The 24,049-nt window shown below is 41.6% G+C and overlaps 1 protein-coding gene across 1 annotated transcript in view; it reads left to right on the forward strand.

Annotated features, from left to right (window-relative positions):
* The window catches only part of FNDC3B (fibronectin type III domain containing 3B), a 351,337-nt gene that overhangs the window by 109,995 nt on the left and 217,293 nt on the right, over window positions 1-24,049 (forward strand). The window contains exon 3 of the mRNA XM_074190931.1: window positions 11,148-11,223. Coding sequence (XP_074047032.1) covers window positions 11,148-11,223 — 76 coding nt within the window. The remainder of the gene's footprint in view (window positions 1-11,147; window positions 11,224-24,049) is intronic.

Below are 24,049 nucleotides of genomic sequence, written 5' to 3' on the forward strand. Positions count from 1 at the left end.
TGTGTTGATCCAAGAGGGAAGCTGTTGGGTTACTCTCTGATGTGTGTAGGGAAATGTGGAAGGTGGAGAAATTCTGGTGCCTACAGAATATTTTGCCTTAAGAGATAAAGTTTCTTATAAAACTCTTCTGCAAAAACCCACTTCCTGACTAGATAAGAGTGCCAGCTAACATTATACTATATGTTTATTCTCCTTGCAGTTATTCAGGAGCATGTATCTTTGTCGAATAAGGCATTAATAACGTAGATCATTTTCATGTAGTCAAAGTAAAGTGGAAGGTTGAAAATATTATCTAGATAACATCAAGAAACCTCCAAACCTTTGAAATCTTGAACTTATTGCTTTAATTATGGGGGGGTTTATTTAGCCTATTTTGCTGATTTGGCCACTACAGAAAGGAAAAAAAAGGAAAGACAAGGAAAAACAAGTCCCAAAGTTGGCTAATGACTGGGAATGGCCACAGTCTTGTGACCCACATTTTCTTGCAAGAACAAACATATTCTTCCACAACATTGTTATTACATTCCTGACCTTGATTTCTTTCCTAAATCCATTCTCACAAGCACAACCATCTGCTGGAACATGTACATGTGAATGTATGCTAGCATGACTAAGATTTCAGTCATCCAAGGTCACAGATTTCAGGCTGGGGGAGATTTCAGGGGTTAGCCTCAAGGTCACAGAGATAGCATCCAAGGAGGAACTTGACTGCAGACCCTCTGATTCCAGAGCCAGGATGCCTTCTGTTGAATTCCATGTTTTCTTGCCCTTCTGCCTTTGTTCTGAATGGAATAACCAACTCACAATGATTCAGTCGTGTGCTCTGGCAGCTAGCAAAGAGGCCTAACATCCAAGAAGAAGGAGGTGAGAGGCCCTCTAAACTCTACCGTGGTTCAGTTCTACTCCCTGGACTTAAGGAAGGAAATTGGTCAACGAGAAGACATTCAGAGGAGGACAGTTGGGATGAGGAAAGGCCTTGAGATCTTGCCTTCCTAGGATCAGCTGAAGTAACCAATGTTATTTAGCCTGGAGAAGGAAAGATTTAGGGGGTGCTGAAGTGACAGTAAATATTTATCCTGGAAGAGGGATTGGTTTCCAAAGGAGTGAGTCATAGTCATGTTGGAAGTTAAGAGGAGATAAATGTCAGCTTGATGTCAGAAAAGTCTCCCTAGTTATTGGAGCTGCCCTCAAGTTGAATGGGTTGCCTTGGGAACTAGTGATTCTTCCCACCCCTCAGTACCCCGAAAGTTTTTAGAATGAGGCCAGTTGTCTGATCTCTTAAAGGGTTGAGAGTGGTCATTGAGATTCATTCCAACTTTTAAGAGTGATGTCTTCTCCATTCCACTGTCTGCCTACTGTAGTCTTCTTTAGACTCTGCTGAAATTAGACTTGTCCAGAGGTGGCATCTCTGGTTCTGGCCAGGAAGTCTTATCTCCTTTCTGGAGTCTCCTCCAGACCATGCCCCCTAACTGTAGGGGTCCCTTAGGGTTTTTTCCTATGCCCTCTACTCTTCTTCCTCTGTTTCGCTTCACTTGGTGATCTCTTGAGTCTCCATGGATTTAATGATCATCTTGATGCTGATGATTCTCAAATCTACCTCTCCTTCCCCGACCTCTGTTAGTCCTCTAGTCTCTCATCTCAGTTCATTGCCTTTCAGACGTCTTGAACTGTGTGTTTAGTAGGCATCTTCAACTCCATAGGTCTCATCTTTCACCCTAAATTCTCCCCATGCCCACCCTCCCTGTTACTGGAGAAGGCAGCAGAAATCTTCCCAGCTAAGTAATGACATGGCCCCTACCACAAGCAACTAATATCTCTCAAATTTTCTAATTTTTCCTTTATTTTTCTAAGAATGATTGGTAGTTATATTCTCATGATTTATGTGTATGTGTGTGTGTGTGTGTGTGTGCGCGCAAGAAGAGAAAAGATAGACTTTCACAAAGTTTATTGTGTGGTAGACCAAATCTTTACTATTGCACATATAATATCTACCAATGTATTTGTGTATTTTATGGAAGGGAGTGGTAGAACCTAGGGTCCGTGTCTGTGTGTGTGTGTGTGTGTGTGTGTGTGACAGAAAAAGACATAGAGGGGAGAGGGATAGAGGACACACACACACACACACACACACACACACACACCCTTATATATACATACATACATACATACATACATACACACACACACACACATCCTTGCTTTCTTCATTAGAATGTGAGTTCTTGAGGCCAAGGGTTCTTTTAACCTTCCTTTGTACCCCCCAGCCCGAAAGCATTGCACCTTAGACAATTGATAAATGCTTGTTGGCTTCACTTGTCACGTCTTATACCTCTCTTGTATACTTAATGCATAATATCATTATTGTGATACTATTAGTAATTTGCTACTGTTTTATCTTTCTAATAGAATCATTAGGCCCTCATTTTCCACTGTGAACTCTAAGCAACAGTTTTTCAAGGGGGGGGGGGGGTGGAAATAGTCTTGTGAATTAAAATTTTTTTCATTTTGGCAATCAAGTTACTCAACAAATTGTACCCATTTAATTGTGTCCAGATTAATCCTTGAAAACTGGGAGTGGTGGTAGGGGGGTGGCATGATTGATGAATAAACAAAATTTAAATTGATGACTTTTTTTTTTTTTGAGAATTTGTGCTCCAAAAATGCATTTCCCTGCTAACTAAATGAAGTCTTTGCTGAGGAAATTCCAGTCCAGTGAGATCATAAAGCTCATTTACAGAAAAGAGCCAGAGTGAGGGCAAGATCTTTCTGTGTTTCCTGAAGGATTGGTCTTGAAGTTGGCTCTGGTGCCCCTTAGGAGACTGAAGTCTCCTCCCTTGTGCTGAAAGGCACTGATGTGATGAGTTCATTACCCCCCTTTTTTCCCCTTCCACTAACATCCTCATTTTATGTTCTCTTCTCTCCCATTGCCAAATTCACCTGTTTTCGCCTCAGCTGTCCACCGTGCTTTTCCTTCTTAGCCCTGTCCATGGAATCCCCTTCTAAAGCATCCCCTTCTCTGTGAAGCCTTTCTTGATTCTCCCAACAGCTAGTGAGTCTTCTCTCTCCCAAATTACCCTCTGGTTAGTCATTGAGTATGTACCTATATTTATTCACTATACATTTGCTGCCCCATGAGTTTCACATAAGATATTAACTCTTTGAACGAAAGGTTACTTATTTCTTTGGATAGTCATCCTCAAAATCAATTCTTAACATCAAATCCTTGTTGATTGCCTGAAATCCAGTCAATGAAGTGGAGGGAAAATAACAGAATTGAACCAAAAAGGTTGGTGATTTAAATTTGATCATCATCAGCTTCTGCCTGGTATGCGGTTCATATACAGGGGAATTCCCCAGTGAGGGCTCTGGCCTTTGTGGTCTTTTGAATAGTTCTGTAAAGCAAAAGCTTGTGTTTGAACAAAGCTCTACTTTCTTTGGTTTTTCATCTTGAAAAAAAATTGATTGAAGCCTGAGATTGTGGCTGGCTTAAAAAGATGAGTCTATATCACATTACCCACTTCTTCCCATTCAAGTTGAAATCATACTTAAGAAATGAAAGACACTCTTCTAGTAGGAATCTTTTTTTTTTTAACTCAAAATGTGTTATTATGGGAAAGGGTCGGGATCCATTCCCACCAGCTAATAATTTTTGGTGGAGGAGTCGTACTTCTGAGTGTAGATCATTCTGTTGACTGATGTAGTTCTTGATGATTTCATGGGGAAGTCATTTCCCTTTGCCATCCTGTAGATGGGTTTACTGGTTTCCATTCTGGGTAGACACTTTGGGGAAAAGTCCTCATGGGAGAGCGGGTCTTTTACCATCCTTTGTATTCTCTGAGCTCAGCTGTGCCCCATAGTAGACACTTAATAAATGTTTATTGACTGACTGGCATCATTTATTGGATGATAGATTCAGAGCTGGAAAGAGCTTTCTAGGCCATCGTCAACTCAATGATCTTTTTTTTTTTTTGTTGTTGTTGTTTTGGCAAGGCAGTGGAGTTAAGTGGCTCAACCCCCAGATGAGGAAATTCAGTGACTTGTCTAGGGTAACACAGGATTTGATGCCATATCTTCCTGATGTGTTTGTGGCACACTTAGTTTACTGTATCCCACATAAAGTTACTTCTCTGAGTTTATATTGCTATAATCTTTCCCCATTCCTTTCTGTCTAATAAAGACATAAGTAATTAGGCTTATTGAGGGTGGGGAATCATAATTCAAGACCTGGAAGGGACCGACCTTAGTATGTAGTATGGCTCAAGTCTTTCTTTTTTACAGATGAGGAAACTGAGGCTCTCACCTCAATTTCCTCATCTGTCAAATGAGCTAGAGAAGGAAATGGCAACCCACTCCAGTGTCTTTGCCAAGAAAATCCCCAATTGGGGCCATGAAGAATCAGACAACTAAAATAACTGAATATCCTTTGTTCAATAATCAACATTATCTAAACAAGTCTTCAGTCTTTGGTGACTGTGGACTCCAAGATCCTTGTAGAGTTTTCATTATTTCTGATTCCAGAAAGAATGAATGAAGGATTCTTTATTCAAAGTGCCTATATCCACAGCAAAAACAGTCTGCTCTTGGGGAGCTTACTTTCTAATTGAGGGGAGCTTTCCCCTGCAGGGCAGGGAGAGAGATCTCATGGTCTTTAGGGTCTGGGGACCACATCTTTTCATTTCCACTGATAAGATCTTCTCTCTTAATGATGCTCTAATGATGCCCTTTGACAGAGCAGAAGACTTAGGGGGTGGGCATTTTCTTGGTAGTTGTTGCTACTAGTCTGGTCATTTGCTGAGTTGGTGGGGGCCCCCTCTTTCCTTGGTTCTCTCCACCTCTGGGATCACCCATTTTTATTTAATCTGTTTAATCAAGAACTCTCTCTATGGGACCCTGGATCTGACCTAGGGCACCACCCAGCTATAAGTGAGGGTCTTCCCAGGACTCATCTATTAGTCATGGATTTTTATTTTTTGAGATGAAAGGAAAATTTAAATTTGACTTAGAAGTGACTTGCCAAGGTCACGGTGTAAGTAAATGGCATAACTTGGATCTGAACCCTGTCCTTGAGATTCTCATTCTGGTACTTTTCCTACTATATTACACTACATTATTTAAAAGGTCAAGATTTTGCATAAACTCTAGGAAATGTAATTAAGTCATTTAAGAGGGGTAAGCCCTAATTTTGCCAAGCCTTTCAAAGGTATTGAAAGCTGAATTAAGTTGAACTAAGATCCAGTTAGTGTTGCTGTTGTTCAGTTATTTCAGTTGATGACCCCATTTGGGGTTTTCTTTGGTAAAGACACTAGAGTGGGTTACCATTTCCTTCACAAGCTCATTTGACAGATGAGGAAACTGAGACCAATAGAGTTAAATGATTTGCCCAAGATCACACAGCTGTGAAGAGGGTTGATGAACTGGGTGGGGAGTGCCCAGGACCCGGTGACTAGAATGTGAGAAGGGTCTTGGGGTCCGTGTCATTTAGTTTCATTATTTGTAGAGTGAAGGAGTTGGTCTAGAGGAGGGGTCCTTAACCTTCGTGTCTCGAACCCCACCAGCCATCTGATGAAGGACCCTTTATTGAATAGTGTTTTTAAATTCATGAAGTGAGCTCTTGAGGACTGCACTAGAAACCAATTATGTTGAAATACCGTTATCAAAATTTTCTTTTAAAGTTCACAGATTCTCAAGTTAAGAATCTCTGGCACTAGAAAGACCCCCTGGTCCCATGTGGCTCCAATATCAATTATCTGGGAATTGCTATTTTTAGTTTGGAGGAGAGACTTGGGCGTTTGACGACCAACTCAGCATTTGAAAGGCTGTCATGGGCAAAAAGCATTAGGCTTGATTGATTGATCCATTGGTTGATAACACTTATTCAATTAAATGCATCCTTTTTTGTCAGCATTTGTGTTTCTAGGACTGTGCTAACTTGCCATGCCATAATTTCCACTTAAAAAACCCTCAAATTATGCAACAAAGGTCACAATTTCTGATAGGTCTTTTTCCTTTTATATATTATTATTTTCATCTTTATTAAGATTTTACATAATTTCATAAAATGAATTTTTAAAAAAAGCAATTCATTATGACTAGTGTGGAACTGTTTTACATGACCACTCAAGTAAAAACTATATCCAGTTACTTTCTATCTCAGGGAGGAGGGATAGAAGGGAGAGAAATTGAAATTAAAAGCTAAAAAACAAACCCCCAACAAATGTTTAAAATTATTTTTACATATAATTAGGGGAAAAATTATTAAACTTTTGCTTAGTCTTCCTTTGTTAGCAGGACCCTAGTCATTGGGTGCAAATTGTAACTTGAGGTTTGATGGGATTAAAAACTTCCCAAGAGCATGTCATCTTATCTGGAAGGGAAGAGAATGACTTTCCTTTGCCTGGAGATCTTTAGGTCAAAGTTGGCTTGGCTATATTTTGTATATGACTTGGTCAGGATGCCCAAGGGCAGCTGGAGCTAGCCACTCAATGAGCCCATGAGCCAGCCCAGTGGCCAGATTCCAGCTATTAATAGCCTAGATCCTCAGGATAATTGGCTGTATACTCAGGATAAGATCATGATTTTTTTTTTTTGATTATGGAAAGGGAATTTAAAGAATAAACTATATAATTCCTAGGAATAAGAACACTTGTAGTTTTGGTTTGCAAAGAATTTGTGCTCACTTTATCTCAGTTGAAATAGAATTTTTTTTCTCTCTATCTCAGAAACTGACACTCAGAAGCATTAAATGTCTTGTCTGTATTCTTGTAGGTCTGAGTTGAACCTCTGACTTTCAGAGTGATTACCAATCTCTTTAACTTTTATGCTTAGATCAAAGAGTCTTCTTAACTTCTGTGTCATGGACTCCCATTTGGGGTCTGGAGGAGATTAGAAACCTTTTCCTCAGAATAATAAGTTTGTTTTAAAACTCACAATGGAAGGAAATGCTAGGTTTAAAAGTGAGTAAAAAATCAAGGTGTCTTTTTTTCCCCCATTCAAGGTTTCAGGCCCCTTGAAATCTCTTCATGAAGCCTTTGGGGTTTTGTGCTCATTAGCTTAAGGAGCCCTGTTGGGGGGATTGCCTCTGGAGTTCAGGTGACTTTTCCATGGTCTTGTGTGCCAGAGGTAAAATGAGAGGCTAAAGAAGACTGCTGGGTGAGTTCAGTTAACGGAATGTAAGAGAGATCAGCCCTATGTCTCTTGATGTCTGACAATGAATAGGCTGCCTCTGGAGGGAGGGAATGGAGACCAGGTGGCCTTGGGTACTCCAGGTGAGATCTACTGTCAGGACCACCACCATTTAGAGCTGGTGTGGAAAGACCAGTTCCTCTTATGATCTGGGTGACGGTGGTGTCCAAGACTGTCTCTTCTCAGAGAGTAATATATTCCTAGGTTTTTTCTAAGGTTCTTTGATTTCTTCTAGTTCCATGACTCTGGAATTCTGTGATTAGATTTTGCAGGTTGTGTGAAGATCAGCTAATGCCCTCCTTGCCATCCATCTATTCATCTATTCATTCATCCATCTATCCATCACATCCATCCATCCTTCCGACCTCCATCTATCCATACTTCCTTCCATCTATCCATTCAGCCATCTTTCTGGCCTTCCATTTTTCCTTCCTTCATTTATCCATCCATCCATACATCCATCCTTCCATTCACCATCCATTCATCCTTCCATCCTTCCATTCACCCATCCCTCCACTCATCCATCCACATCCTTTAGAACAGTCTGCAGTGCCCTGTTGACAGTTTAGAAAAAAGAGGACATTGGGAATGTATAGTAGGAATGGGGCCTGGATAGGGACTCTGTTCCAAAGTCTACTCTAGAAGAGAACTTCTAATTGTCTGGTTTTTAGCAAAAAAAAAACATTCTTGTAGCTGGGGTAAGGTTAGTTGCTCAGGGGGTGTGTGCTCCAGCTTCTGATTTGTCATCCCCCCTCCCCAGCTTTGTCTTACTGGTCTCACTGCTGGCACATTCATATTTGGTTTTAGGGAATTGTGGGTCAGATGACCTATGTGTGGTGGTTTGTATTTTTTTTCATTTTTATTCCTCAAGAATTTAAATGACAGTGAAGGGAGAGAGGGTGGTAATTTCCATGTCCCTTTTATTGCTTAGCCACCTTCCTTGCCTGTTGTGTTGGTGCCAGAGCCCAAGGATCACTCATTCTGGGATAATGAGGCATTTCGCTATTATTGGTTAAGAAAGATTGAATATTAGGATGCAGGAGCTCATCAGGTTTCTTGATAGATTATAGTCTGGTTGCCCAGGCAACTCAGCAATGTGAATATTATAGGAACTCATGGCTCCCAGATAAGGTGGTTGTGAGAGGACTGGCTGGAAAGCTTTTCTTCCCCAGACCTTTCCCCTCCTGGAGAAATATGGTCCCTTACAGTGGTGCTGGCAGGCTCTGAGCCTCCCCGCAAAGAACTTGGAATGTGCAACCTTTAGGGAACGGTTCTGGTGGTCTCCTGGGGAAGATGTGTCCCTGGGGGCAGCAGGCTTCAGGGCAGAAGCCCACCAGACGAGCCAAAGGGACTTGTAAAGATGTGGGTCAATTATTGGGTCAATGCATCTTTGTGATGCAGAGGATCATACATTTAGATCTGGAATATTTGTCATCTTGTAGGTGGTCTGTACCATCTTCCCCCCCCGCCCCATTTTTTTGCAAGGCATTGGGGTTAAGTGGCTTGCCCAAGGTCACACAGCTAGGCAATTATTAAGTGTCTACCTAGCTACCCATTAAATGTCCACCTAGCTGCCCCCTTTCCTTTTTATAGAAGAGGAAACTGAGGGTCAGAGTGGGAAGAGACTTGTTGGAGGGAGGTCCTTGGTAACATAAATCTGGTCCTGGATAGGAGATGAAGCAGAGGCAGAATTTGAACTCACAGCCCCATCCAGACAGATTATAGGTTTGGAGCTAGAAGAAAACTGGTGGGATGGTAAGCAGGTCAGGGCTTGTAACTCATCCCTGACTTTGGAGACTTGTGTCCTTCCATCCAACACTCATAAGCCTGAAAGCTGAACCCATGATTTTAAGATGGTGCTTTGTGAAATCCTTGGAGGAGTAACTTAGCTTGTTGTGAGCACTTAGAGAGTCGGACCCAGAGGGACGCCTGGAAAGCCTTGGGCTTCTCCTAGAAGACCCTGTCCCTCTTTCTTACTTCCCCCAACCCCCTGAGAGAGGAAAATGTCTTCATTTTGGTTTTGTCAGTCCAGTGCTGTTGGATTGATAGCTAATCAATCAGTGTTGTGAATCATTCAGAGAAGGAAAAGAAAATGATTTATTTCCCTAATGTTTGTCTGAAATTTTATGATGAAAGAATGATTTTTCTCTTTGTTTTCCTTGGAACCATTTATTTTAGAAGTGGGATTCTGAATGAAATTAGCTTTCATCAATATTTCTTGAAGGCCCCACTATGAGCTGGAAATAACTGTGTTAGCATTTATATTTTTTAATTCCATGCAACTTGTATTTTCAAACTTTAAATGAGGCAGTAGGCTTCTGCCTAATTAGTGTAATGCACAGACCACGTGGTAATTGCTTTAATTGGATGCCAACTCAAACATGGTTATTCCTGAAACTATGGCTTTATAGCTCAAATGATCACTTTTAATTTATATTCAGATATAAATCAGCCTCCTTTCATTTTCTTGCTTCATTTGAATGAAAATTCTAACTTTCAAAAGGGGAAATTAAATATATTTCATGTATGTGGGATTGGCACAGCCTGCCTTCCCAAAGTTCAGTTATTTAGTTGAGTGAAGTTAAGCCATGGAAATATGTGGGTCATGCGGATAAGAGAAATGTTTAGGAAAAAAAGGTCTTAGAATCTGAGGATTTTGTCTGTGTTTGCGTGTGAAAGGCAAAATATGTATATATTGATATATATATATATTAGAATTTTGTAATATCGATATTTGCCTAAAGGCAAATATACATGTATATACATGTGCACCCACATATTTATATCTGTAGTAGTGTGTAGATAATAGCCAAATGATAAATGGTGCTTATTGGTATAGGTAAAAGATAAATGATGGTTGTAGAGCGAGCTAGGCAAAAGATGGATGAATGGATAAATAAATATAAGTGTAAGAGAGGTGATGGTTGGATGACTAGCTAGATGGATGATTGGATAGATAGAAGGCTAGATAGTTGGATGAGTGGCTTAATGGATAGGTGGATGGATGAATGAGTGGATGGATGTGATGGATGGGCAGATTAATGATCAATATAAGTGAATTAAAGATGATGGTTCCATAACTAGCTAGATGGATAGTTTGATAGAAGAATAGATGGATGAGTGGGTGGATGGAGAGATGGCTGGAGAGATAAATGAGAACTATAAATGAATGAAAGATGATGGTTGGATAACGAGCTAGCTAGATAGAACGATAGTGGGTGGGTAGATGGGTGGATGGATAGATGGATAGGTAGAAGGATGGATGGATGAGTGGATGGATAGATCTTTCCTCATCGGTAAATTGGAGATAATCTTAACATTGACTTCACAGAGAGGATCGCAGTGATTAAATGAGAATTTTATCACCCCAGGAAATTGAGCCAAACAGGGTTAAGAGACTGGCCCAAGGTTGCACAGCTAGAAAGTGTCTTAGGTGGAATTTGAATCCAGGTCTTCTTGACTCCAGACCCAGAGCTCCTTCCACCATGGCGCCACACTCACAACATACCTGCTTGGAACAATAGTCCTCATTCTGAGGCTCCCGCTTCATGCTACGTTTCTTCTCACTGAACAGCAGTATGTCGTAGGATTCTTTTGGACATTTACCCCCTAAGCTGAGGAGGGGAACAGTGAAGTGTTTCTTTGCCTCATCCAGAGAGGAGACCTCAGTCTTTTGTGAACATTTGGTTACATGCTATTTTAGGTTCTACTGGAGAATACATTTAGCCCAATTTTAATTCAACACCATTCATTACTGGGGTCTTTTTTGGTTCTAAAACTCTGGTTGTGCCCCAGGCTTTGTGGTTATTTAAGATCCTGGGTTTTGGTTTTGTTTTTTTTCCCTTCACTTTTTTATATACCTCTGTCTGGGATATAAATCATGGTAATAAAGTGGTTGAAATAATAATCATAAAAAGACCAGATGTTTCTAGTATGAAATTGAAATTAATGTTTTATTTTGACAGGTCATCCTAGTTCAAGTTAATCCGGGAGAAAGTTTTACAATCAGGGCTGAGGATGGAACTCTTCAGTGCATTCAAGGTAAGGACATTTTGGGGTCAAGCTCTCATCCAATAGATTTCTCCCCCCAGTTTATTGCTTCAAGCAAGTTGGGCTTTTCATATGCTTTTTCAGAAGTCAAAATATGTATCTTGGATTTTCTTGGTTTCCTACTGTCAAGGCATTGGATCCCGTGGTGGAAACACTCTGTGCAACCTCAAGGCAGGGGGTTTTATTTGAATTGGGGGATGTGCTCAGTATTTGGGTCTACCTCATGGATCTACCTCAAATCACTAACAACTTAGTGATTCGACCAGTGATAGCATATCAACACACATATCGGTTTTGCTGAGAGGCATCACAATGATGAAAAAATAAAAAATAAAAATTCTTTGTTGGGATTCTCAGGCTTGGGGCAATCATCCCTTTCTGGTGGTGGTCTTCACGTCTCTTCCCCAGCATCATCATGTCCAGGGAAATGAACCAGAGCATCTCACATCATATTGAGTGCTACTCATTAGGTTAATATGGTCATGGAGCTCAGTTCTAAAGGTTATTATACAAGTAGTAGTGGGGGGGCAATTCGAGCTGCTGCCCTCTTTGACAGTAATCCGAATTTTGTGTAAATTATAAATTTTATCCATGGACAGGGTCAATGTGAGGTTAATGATTGGATTGAAACCAGACCTTTTGCTGTAGCCTTATGAACACCCAGGCACGATCTCAACGTTGCATAAATAAAGAAGTAAACTTGGGAAATTGTCCTTCAGTTTCTCAAAATCAACTCAATAGGAATGATTTTGTTTTTCCCCATCCACTGAAAACATTGTAGTACCTGCTGCTGCCTTATATTGGATCAAAAAAGAAAACACTTACATTATGGACACAAAAGACAGGGGATGGAAGAATTGGTTGGTTTTAGTTAAGTTTTTTTTTTTTTTTTCTGAATCAGTCTGTAGTATCTAAGATGACTTTTTTTTAAAAAAATGCGTTCCATTCTTTCATTCTGGTGGGCTTTTGAAGAATCATGATAACACATAGCACTTTGATCTAATAATAGTAATGATAATAAGCATTTTATCAATATTTTAGACTCACAGCAGCCCTGATTTCTATTCTTCTTTTATTCTATAATTATTTTACAGATGAAGAAACTGAGGTTGAGAGATTAAGTGACTTGTCTAGTAAGTGTCTGAGGCAGGGTTTGAACTCGGGATTCCCTGACTAGGTCCCTTGCTCTTCCTATCTACTGAGCCACCTAGTAGAGAGATGTTCTCTAGATAAGTCAGATAGGTATTGCCCTGATAATTTCAGGTGTCTCTATAATTGACTGTGTGTGTGTCTCTCGCATACTCATCCATGTCTCACACTTAGTATTAAAGAGCAGATTTTTCTCTTTAAAAGAAAAATCTGCTCTTTATTAATAAATAATATGAAAAATTCCTGGTTGCTAATGAGAGCTAGTTCATATGCAAAGTAGCCTTCACTGTGCAAATTGCCACCCATCATCCTGCAGAACTTTAGTAATTGGACTCTGCAAGTGCGTTACCTTGGTTGATGGTATGAGTTAGGAGAGAAAGAAAACCCCATCATGAGTCAGTTGTTTAAAAAAAAAAACGGAACCACAACTCCCTCCCCCTCAAAAAAAGAAGGAACCCCAATGTTGACAGCATTAGATTGAAATGAACACGTGACTCATTTTCAGTTCCAAAAATGAACAGTCGAGTCTCTTCTCATCTAAAATATTTTGCTTTTATTTTGGCCTCTCTACTCGTGGACTGGTTGAAAATGGAACCACAAAGATTCTGCCCTTTGGAAAGCGGTTAGCAAAATATACTCTTTACCCCCAAAACTTTATGGGAGTAATAGGAGTTCTCATAAAAAGCCAGTACTGGACAGGCAACCCAACTGATCTTTAAACCCCTCAGTTTCCTCCTCTGTAAAATGAAGAGGTTGTATTAATAGACTTTGAAGAGCATCTTATATCTTGTGATGTTAATGCTAGGGGAGGAGATGGGAATGATTGTTTGTGCTCAATCATTAAGTTTTTGTTAAGGAATTACTATGCTCCAGATTTGGGCTTAGACCTTTAAATCTTTGAATGGGTAGCATCTTGGCTGTTACAGATGGAAGGGAAACTGGTACAGATCCTCTATTTGAGTAAAGGTGAGTGGTTAGCACTTTTCCCGCCATGTTGCGCTGTGTGTGGTGTGTGTGTGTGTGTGTGTGTGTGTGTGTGTGTTTTCTTGGACATAACTTGGCAACATACATTTTAAGTCAACTCACCCTTGACTGAAGGCTTGGCTATGGACTCCAAATCCTCCCTCAGGTACCTAATTTCTGTGTGACCTTGGGCAGTGTCACCCAACTTCCCTTCATTTGTCCCTTTGAAAATGAAAGTTAGAGCAGCTGACCTTTCCAGCTCTAACTTTGTTATCCTACAGTCTTGAAATAAAATGATTTATTCATAACATTAAGCTTGCATTATTATAGCACTTTTAGGTTTGCAAAGACCTTGACAAATATTCTCTTATTCTCCATGGCATCCCTGGGGGTGAGATGTTTATCTCCATTTTGTAGATGAAGTAATTGAGGCAGACAAAGGTCAAGGCACTTGCCCAGGCTCAGACAAGTGTCCAAGGCAGAATTTAAACTCAGCTTTTCCCATCTCCAGACCTGGCGGGGCTTTCTCCATTGGGCTGCCTTGTTGTGTCTTAACTCTGTTGAAGCAACTTGGATTTTTTCCTTTATTAAAATGTGTTCCCTGGGGAAGGATGGCAAGTCATAGGAGCTTGGTGTGGATGGAGAGGACCTCAGCCTTGGCTTCTGGGCTTGTTGTGTGACATCACCTGGAGGGGATGGGACTGGCCAGGTAAGAACCTTGGACCTCCTGAAGGAAGAGAGCTACTGTTTTCCCAGGGATATGCAGGAGGATGATGAAGAAAGAAAAATGCAGGATGCTGACAATGTGCTGGGGAAGCCGTGGATTTGGAGTGGAGTATTTCTCAATATTTTCCATGAAACAAGAATCATTGGATTGCAGAGGGCTGTAGAAGGGTCCTGACTGTGGCAAGTGCTTTACATCCTCAGAGCTTGCTGAGTGTCTATAAAGGACCGGCTAGAGCCCATCTGGTCGCACCAACTGGAACCTGCACCCCCTCCTCTTTGTGATCTGAGAGCAGGTGCTTTCCTGCTCCCGCTCTCCCTCCCACAACATCTTCTGGTGTTTCCTCCGCCTGAAGGCCCTCCCCTCATCTTCCCTCCTCCAGTTCCTGCCCAGCTCACATGCCCTCTGAGGCTCCCTCTTACCCTGGAGGAGAAGGGACCCCCTCTGGGCCTGCCCACCCTCCTCCATCTTACCTTGTCATTCTTACTTGTATATCCAATAGATGAACTGTTCCACTGCACAATCCCCTTCCCAGAGTGCTCCCCCTCCTTGTGGTTGCTTTCTTCAGGTGCCGGTCCTCACCTTCCTGAGGTGACTGATGTGGGGCTGGTGTGTTTGCTTATCCCCCCCATCCCTTCCCGACCCAGCCTGAGTCACTTGCCGCAGGAAGCCGGAAGCCCTCCCTGGTCCCTCCAGCTGCCCGCGCTCTTCAGCCTGGAGGCCGTCGGGGTGGGGTTCTCTGAGCTGAAACCTCCTTGTCACCCTCCTGCAGTGGCCACCCCGAGGGGGCTTGTCAGGTGGAATGACCTGGGATTCTTCAGCCCAGGCCTGGGCTTCAGTCAAGTCTTATTTTAAAAAAATAGATGCCTGGGGGCGGCTAGGTGGCACAGTGGATACAGCACCGGCCCTGGAGTCAGGAGTACCCGGGTTCAAATCTGGTCTCAGACACTTAATAATTGCCTAGCTGTGTGGCCTTGGGCAAGCCACTGAACCCCATTGCCTAGCAAAAACCTTAAAAAAAAAAGATGCCTGTACACACATGCATGTGTGACTATACCTTTAATAGTTTTATACTCGCATTCTATATGATCCTTTCATGTATTTTGCTTTTGTTTTTGCAAGGCAGTGGGGTTCAGTGACTTGGCATTGTATAGGTTACATGCATGCACACATCCACACATATTTTAACTGTCATAAGATCGCACACATACATACATGTCCACATCTTTAATATATTTCTATACACAGCCTAGAGATTATATATTCGTATTTGCATTCTATAGGTGTGAACAGTGACACCTGCACACTTAAAGATTATATCTGCATTACACAGTACACATGATCACAAAATATGGCATGTCACATAGATAGCACATTATAGATGCACACCCTGCAGTTCTATGCTAAGCAATGCACCCAACTGTTTTATGCACCCATGTGTGTTCCACATACACCCACACACGTGTGGGATAGCATCATCATCATCATCATCATCATTATTCTCTGTTTAAAATCTTCAATTTTATTTGTTAAACTAGAAGTTTTTAATGGGTGGGGGGAGAAATGAGCTTGTGGTTGGTTTTCTTAAGTACTTTGATAAATGTATTTTTATGTTATTGTTTTCCCTTGTTAATCCTTTGCATTTGGTCTTTACCTTATTCTGAGTAGTCCATAGAATTTCCTGGACTTTGCCAGAAGGTACCAGATAGGAGCCCTGGCTACGGAGAGAGTACAAAGATCTATGATAAACAAGCAGTTTAGAAAGACTTCATTTGAGGGCAGGATCTTCAGCTCAGGTTCTCCAGAGGAGAACGTCAGGCTTCTTCCACAAGACTCGTGTTGAAAGCCCCAGGCCTTGGCTTTACTCACTTCTCAAGATGGGAAATAAATGAGTTCATCACTCTGTTTTGCAAACTGGTGCTGAATCCTGCTTCAGCCTCATACCCCTGACACCTGCGTGTTCCATGACTTGACTGGAAGGATTCATTTAAATAGGGCTCCTTATTTCGACAACAGAGAAATCAGCGACTCTGTTATGATTCATGAAGTGTGATGAGGCTGAATTGAGCCAATGGGCTTTTTTTATTTTTAGTTTCTTTGGTATTAAGTAAAAACTTTCAGAAGTTGTAGAAATAAAACTGTCACTATGTGAATGCATCCCACTCCCCTGGCTACTAGAAAACCCTCCCTTCCAGGGGGGCCCCTGTGATGGATCTGCAACTGGATTTAATTTTGTTTGTGAAAAATGGGCCTTATGTTAATGAGAAGCATTTTCTGTTGTTTTCTTGGGATTTTAGGTGCTTTGCTGTCAGCACATCAACTTGCCCCAAAATGCCATTCTTCAAACCATCAGGGCCGTCCTGAGCCAAGTCCTCCTGCAGATTTTCAGGGAGGTGATCCTTGGCTTAACCATTTGGTTCTTAGGATCTTATCCACTTCTGCTGCTCCACAGTAAAGGTCAAGTGCCTTCCCTGTCAGACTGTCTTACATTGAACAATTTAGCGTGTATTTGTATTTATTCACTTCAGGTATATGCATGTATTTCCTTTCCTTCCTCATTTGGATTTAAGGAAGCTCTTTGGATAAACAGGGACTGTTTCCATTTTGGTTTTGAATGTCCAAAACCTTTGCTCACTGAATATAGGCACTGAGTCTCTTTCAGCTTGCAGCCAAGTGGGTGGAAGATATTTTAAAATTGTGTTCCCAACCTAAATGTAAGTGTCTACTATATACTGTTTTAAGAGCTGTATTTGCTTACATTCTGATGGGAAAGACATACATAAAACCATAGTATAAAAATAAAATATAAGAAGTGAATAAATACAAATAATTGAAAGTAATTCTAGGTTTATGATACTTAACATCACAATCATTCTGTTCTTGTGCTTGTAGCATTCAGATGTGTAGCATGGCCATTGGGGGAACCCCACCCAAATTGTGTCTCCCCCTTCCCCAAAGTTGACTAACCAACAAAAAAGCATTTGATGACCCAACAAAATGGTGGAACTCTATGTGAGATGTGGCCACAGTCTTAAGGAAGGTCAAATCATCCAAACCCCTTCTCTTACAGATGAAGAAAGTAAAATAAGACCCAAAGAGACTTAAGTATTACAATTTGTCCATGGTGACGGGGAGTAAGTTGGAAAGGTGGGATTTAACCCAGGTCCTTCCTCTGACTCCAAAGCCTATTATGTTTTTCACCATGCTGCACTGCTTCCCTCCAAAGGAACTGATTTAATTAATCAGTAAGTATTTATTAAAATGACAAAAGACATTTATTAGTTCATACTATGAGCTGGGTAAAACTTAACTGGAAATTGGGATATGAGCATACTTTATATTTAAGAGATATAAATCTAGGCAAAGGGAGACCCAGACAGTTTCATTTTCTTAAGGATTATGATCATCCCAAGAGGAGAGCCAGAAAGCTTGGGGGGGGGGGGATTGCAAGACCACCAGTGGGGAATTTGAAAGTGAGGAGTCTTAAGCCATGAGGAAGGTGAACAAGGTTCATGCAGTGGTAGTCTTGATTAGGGACAGGGCAAGGAATCAGGGGAGCAAGTCTCAGTACAGAGACCCCTCCTCCAGGTAGGGATGGACTAGTTAGGCTCATCATTTTGGCAAAGTTGGTAATACAAAGACAAAAATGAAATCGTCCAAGCCTTTAAGGTAATCAGGGATTGAAGGAGGAAGAACGTGTATCTTCCCCACATCATTCCAGAGCCAAGATGGTAGTATCTGTCCTATACCTGAAAGTCAGTTGTATGTGCCCCTAATTCCATACTCGAGGGCCACGATGCCATACTGATGTCTCTTTCCTTTCAAATGTCTGTCAGCTCCTGTTAATCTCAAGCTCAACCCTATGGAAGAAAAAAAAATCCATCAATCCATTGATTAGTCAGTTCCTAAGCATGCTGTACCACCTGTCCAACCACTGGGCACATGGTTTCAATACACTTGCAAAGAAGTTGTAAATATACGTGCAAAGAATGAAGCAAGCCCTGCTTGCAAGAGTCAGAGAAACCATCATCTATGAAGTGGCCACCAAGTTTGAAGTCTTCTCTTCTTAGAGTCCCTTCTCTTTTCTTGGTCTTTCTCTTATTCTTCCCTAGCCCAGGCTCATTGGATGAATCCTCTATTCCTCTGGTCACCTCCATTGCTCTTTTGCTCCTACTTCTCCTCCACTTGCCACCACAACCCCTACCTTCTGGGGGAATATCTTTTATTGTCTTATGGAGTTTCTATGGCCATTTTTCATTTCAGGAAAGTAGAGAGGTAAACTTAGATATTCTTGACATGGGACTCCTTTGTCCTCAATCTTGGCTTCTTTAGCAGCATTGTTGGGGAGGGGAGAGACATTTTCTGTTTCCTCCTATTTTGGTCAGTTCAAAGTGTTTATAAGGTAATATAAAGAAATTCAGAGAATGGCTGCTCTTGTTTAGAGTTCAACACCTAGACGCTTTTGCTCATTTTGTTTGAAACAATGTGTAAAATGCCACTTTTGAAAGTGAGATCTGGCTTCTCACAGTTCTTTAAATGTCACGGATCTTCCCTTGTCCGGGAATTCAAAACACGAAGAATGTTTCTGTTGCCTCTTACCTTCATGGCTACACATATTTCTTTTTCTAGCATGTTGACTTTTATGTCTTGGTTCCATCTTTCCCAATTTATGTTTCGCCTACCCATAAAACTTAGTTGGAAATTGAAGGAAAAGTCTTAAAAGGTAACCAGTTCCTGTTTTCATTAAAAAAAAATTGAGGGGGCAACTAGGTGGCACAATGGAGAGAGCACCAGCCCTAGAGTTAGGAGGACCCGAATTCAAATCCGGCCTCAGACACTTAACAATTGCCTGGCTGTGTGACCTTGGGCAAGTCACTTAACCTTATTGCCTTAAATAAATAAAATTGTAAAAAATAATAAATTAAGATATCTAGGAATAAGAAGAGATGTCCTAGTAACCAAGGGAAGAGTCCACCTCATCGGAGTAGTGATCTGAGTGAGAGCAGCTAGATTGGGTTATTTTCACTTTGGATTCCTTGAAAGATGATAATGCATGGAAATGTTTTAGAAGATAAGCCCAGATAATTGAGAAATCACAGATTCAGAACCAGAAGAGGCTTTTTGGAGACCCACCCCTCATTTTCCAGATGAAAATGTCCAGAGGGAAAAGTGACTTACCTAATGGAGTGAACATGGGTAGTCAATGGCAGTCTTTTTCTTATTTAAGGCATATGGAATGAGACTAGAAGTTTACTATTATTATGGAGTTTATGGGAAAAAAGTCTTTGTTTCTTAAAAACAACAATGAGAGTGACAATGATAATAAACATTTATGTAATGCTTCACAGTTTGCAAAGCATATGTGATCCTCCCAATAACCCTGTGAAGTAGGTAATAATAAAAATAAAAACAGTGAACAATTAGCATTTACATAATATTTTAAGGTTCACAAGGCACTTTCTATAAGCCATCTTTTTTTTTTAATTTTTCAAGGCAATGGGGTTAAGTGGCTTGCCCAAGGCCACATAGCTAGGTAATTATTAAATGAGGTCGGATTTGAACCCAGGTACTCCTGACTCCAAGGCTGGTGCTCTATCCACTGTGCCACCTAGCTGCCCCCTATAAGCCATCTTCTGTGTTTATCTCAACAAGACTGTGAAGAAGGTGCTATCATCATAACCATTTTTCATAAGTAAACACTGATGGGCAGATAGAATGTGACTTGCCCAGAGTCTCCTAGCTAATAAGGACCGGAGGCGGATTTTGAACTTAAGTCCTCTGGTCTCTGAGACTGGATATCCAAGGTGTCACTCCCTAGCTGCCTAATGGTCTAACTCAGTCTAACTTGTTAGATGCTGAGTTGTCCTCCCTGATAATACTTAAATGGTTCCATTGTCTCATAGTTGAGGCATTCCCTTCATCAAGGAAGCTTGAGGGCTTTTCATTCCTTCTCATCTTGATGGATTTTCCTTCATGACTTCTCTTCTCTTCTCTTCTCTTCTCTTCTCTTCTCTTCTCTTCTCTTCTCTTCTCTTCTCTTCTCTTCTCTTCTCTTCTCTTCTCTTCTCTTCTCTTCTCTTCTCTTCTCTTCTCTTCTCTTCTCTTCTCTTGTTTTTACAAGGCAGTGGTATTTGTCTGAAGTCTGAACTCATGTCCTCCTGTCTCCAGAGTTGGTGCTCTATCCGCTGCCCCCACGCAGGTATTTTTCAAGCCCCCTTGGTGAAGTTCCCCTTCAATATACCAGAGCCCTTTCTCTGATTTCTTGATTATTTTATTTTGTTTATGCTTCAAACAACATGTTGTTTCTCCTGAGAGAATGTCAGCTTCTTGTGGGCAAGATTTTTTGGTTTTTTTTTCCTCCTGGGGCTTCTGTCGTGGGGCCACCATTTCATCTGCTCATAGAATTTTCAGTCTTTCTCTCCAAGTAGGAGAAAATTGGTTGGAAGAAGACCTTTCAAATCATGTTTTGTTCTGCTTAGTCAGTTGGATTAAAAAAAAAATCCTACCCCAGTGGACACAGGGACCTTAGATTCTCCTCACTTTGCAGTCAGCTTGAGCGAAGATGTGGTTCTGGAAAAAAGTTGATGTGAACGCTCGGCTCTTCCCTCCTTGGTTGTTTTTTTTTTCTTTTTTCTTTTTCCTTTCATGAAGGGTAGTCCTCAACTTTCATCAAGAGCTTAATGGTGGAAGAGTGGATCTGTGAATCTCGAAATTGGGATATTGTCTTGGTTCCCTCCTCACCACCACTATCACCCTTTTTGGAAGGGGAGGGGGGAGGAAAGTGTGACCTTGATTAATCCTATGGAACCTTCTTCTCTGCGAATGACCCTCCCTATTGATCCTGGAGTGGGTAGTTGGAAGAGGAGTTTTTAGGATTTTTACCTCTCCTTGGATAGATTTCCACAGAATCTTTCTGGCCATTTCTGTTTCCAAGGGTCATTTCTGTTTCTTCTTTGTATCCTAAGGAGTCAGAGTTCCAAGGAGACCCCTATCTTCTGATCAGCTTTGAGACTCCTTCACAATCCACACTGGCCAATCTGTGTCATTTTGGATCTGTTCCTTATATCCCTTCCCGGTGTTTCATCTCTTGAGTGGATTGTGATGAATTGAGTCTAGAGTTTGTTGGCAAAGGAGATTTGTTTTTAAAAGTCCTTTCAGTTTGGCATCCATTTATTCATTACTCACTTCAGATGATTTATTTAATGGTATAGGTGCTAAGGGATTTGAATTGGAAAACTGCATCATGCCTGCCCTCAAACAGCTTAGAGTCCTGGAGAATGAAAAGATAGGTATACATATGATAATTAAAGGGTTGATCAATGAGAGAGGAAAGAGATATTGATGGGGGTGGGAGGGATGGGTCCCTAGTGCTAGCTGTGGGAGGGGACCCCAAGAAAGATTTAGAGCCATAAGGAACTTGGATGGCATCTTATGTAATCTCCTACTTTACAGATGGGGAAACTGAGGCCCCAGAGCCTCCAGGGCTCTCCTATTGGTCACCAAGCTTCAAAATCAGGTCCTCTCGCTTGAAATCCAGAGCACACCATGCCTGAAACCATGTTACATAATCAAATGCTTCAATAATAAGCATGAAGATAAATTTTCTTCCCTCCTTTTTGCAGTTTTTCTTTTTCTGTTTCTCCTTTCTGGCCTTCATTTGGTTTGTCTTTTCCCTTGTCCATCATTGAGAACTGGCCAAGACGTCCTGGGCCATTTTCAAATGTCTGTCTTTTAATTGTTTAGTTTTTGGGATCTCCTGACTCGGTGCCTCATCACATGAAATTAATTTCACTTTTCTGTGCCTCCCTTCTTATGTAATGAGAATAAATGTAATTGCTTTGCATGTCCCAGAGATGTTTAGATGTGTAATTAAGGAGGATTGGAAAAGAGTTTGAAAGATTCATTTGTAGGAACTTCTCCTAATTGAAAATGCCTCTTCTAGAATAATCATGGATTTAGAAATGGCAAAAGACCTTGGAGGAGAGGGGTCAGCTAATATTTATGACACAAATAGCCACCATTTAGGTAGAATTTAGCCTTTATGCTTTGCGTATTTCCATGGGCTCCCAAATCTGTGAGTTGGATGCTGATATTCCTATTTTGCAGGTGAGGAAACTGAGTCTGAGAGTGTGAACCCTCACTCAGGGTGGTTCAGTTGGGTCATGTCAGAAGCAGGATTTGAAGTCCTCTCTTCCTTAGTCCCGAGCTCCATCCGAGCCTTGTAATTTAGCGAGGTGGAACATCCTGGGCAGAGTAGTTGAGACTTGTTCCAGGTGCTCAGGTAATGGATACCTCTCCCCTTAGTAGATCCTGAGGAAGCCTGGGGAGAGAATATCGTGTTTCGGGCCGCAAGAGTCATTTTCATAAGCTCTAAATGAAAAGAAAAAATGATAGCAGAGAAAGAGGGGATGCATATGTGTATGTGATATGTGTGTATGTATGTCTGTACAAGGAGGGGGTGGCAGGGCAAGAGAAGGTAGGTTTTGTCGGTATTGTGCCTGATTATTGAAGAGGTGGGAAAAATCATTGAGAGTGACTGAAGAGCAAACTGGAGTTGGGGCTTCCAGGGATGGAGAGGCAGAGGCCCTAGAGAAGCAACAATTGAAAGATGGACCGACAAGGTACTGACCACTCGATCTTCCCTTTCCCTGCCCCTCTTGGAGGAGGAAATCATGAATCTACTTTCATGTCCCCAAAGTCATCATACCCTAAGATTAATGGGACATTCTATATGTAGAGCATCAGGGTTGGAAGGGACACCATCTTGTCCAAAGGCTTCATCTGAAATCACTTTGCAGCTTCCCGCTGTAGCTGCTGGATCATCGGGTGTATTGGAATCTCCTTGAGTTAGGTCATCTACTAGTCTATATTAATTAAGATCTGCCATGGGTGAGGCACTCAAACCTGTGATTTCACTGGCATAGGGAATGAGGGACAGACCAATGGGGTCTTAGGGATTTGCCCCAACACCGAGAGGTTAGTTAGCTTTCCCGGGGTCTTGTCACCCGCTCGCTGAGGCATGGGCTTAGATCATTATTTTCCTGTCTCTCCATCAGCCAGACCCTCTTGTCCCTTCATTCCTTCCAAGCTCAGCTCAGATGCCGCCTCCTTCACAAGGTCTTGTTGCTTCCCAGTCGCTAGTGCCACTCCATGAATATATATATTTTTATGTATTCTTAGATAACCTACCAACTGTAAGCTCCCTGAGGGCAAGAACAGTATCATAGTATGACTGAGGTTGAGAACGTGAGCTGTGTGACTTCTTTAAGTTGATGATGAAATCCAAATGGCTTGCTCAAGGATTCTTCTACCTTACTGGGATGCCATTAAAAAAATAAAAGGTGTTAGATCACTTAACAAAAAAGCATCTGTTCCAGAAATTTCTTGTTAAGATCCCCGAAAGGTCATTTTTCCTGGGTTGTATAGCCTCCCACTGTGAATTGGTCACTCACCTGTTGGACTGTCCTCGGCCACCGGACTTGAAGGCCCTAGCTCCACTCTTCACTGGGAGAGAGAGGCTGGAGCAACAGGTGCCTCTACCCAAGGCTGGACCCTCCCTGCCCAGGCGACCGAAGACCAGCAATTAACCGTGGAAATTGCCTTTGAAGAAAATGGGGCCCTTCTCTGAGTCAAAAGTGCTGTAATGTTGCTCCGGGTGATGAATTTATGGGAGGTGGAAATGGCCAAACAGGAAGGCCCCCACTAGCGGAACCGATCTCACCTGTTTAAGATGTATTTTAAGCCTGCGTTGTTCCTTTGATACTGGATCCTTTAACCTTCCACCCTTCCCAGTGGCCCATGACGCTGTGCCAGTCTGCAGATTTACAGGGGCTTCAAATATGCTTCCACTCTCCCCCATCCAGGGCAGGATTGGGAGTACTTTTTCCATTTTCCCTTTTCCAGGAGTAGCATGTTTCCCTCTTCTCTATCCCACATGACTAGCTTTTTACTAAAAAATAGTTTTTCAGTTAACAAAAATAT

This window comes from Macrotis lagotis, chromosome 6 (assembly GCF_037893015.1).
Source record: "Macrotis lagotis isolate mMagLag1 chromosome 6, bilby.v1.9.chrom.fasta, whole genome shotgun sequence".
Lineage (NCBI taxonomy): Eukaryota > Metazoa > Chordata > Mammalia > Peramelemorphia > Peramelidae > Macrotis > Macrotis lagotis.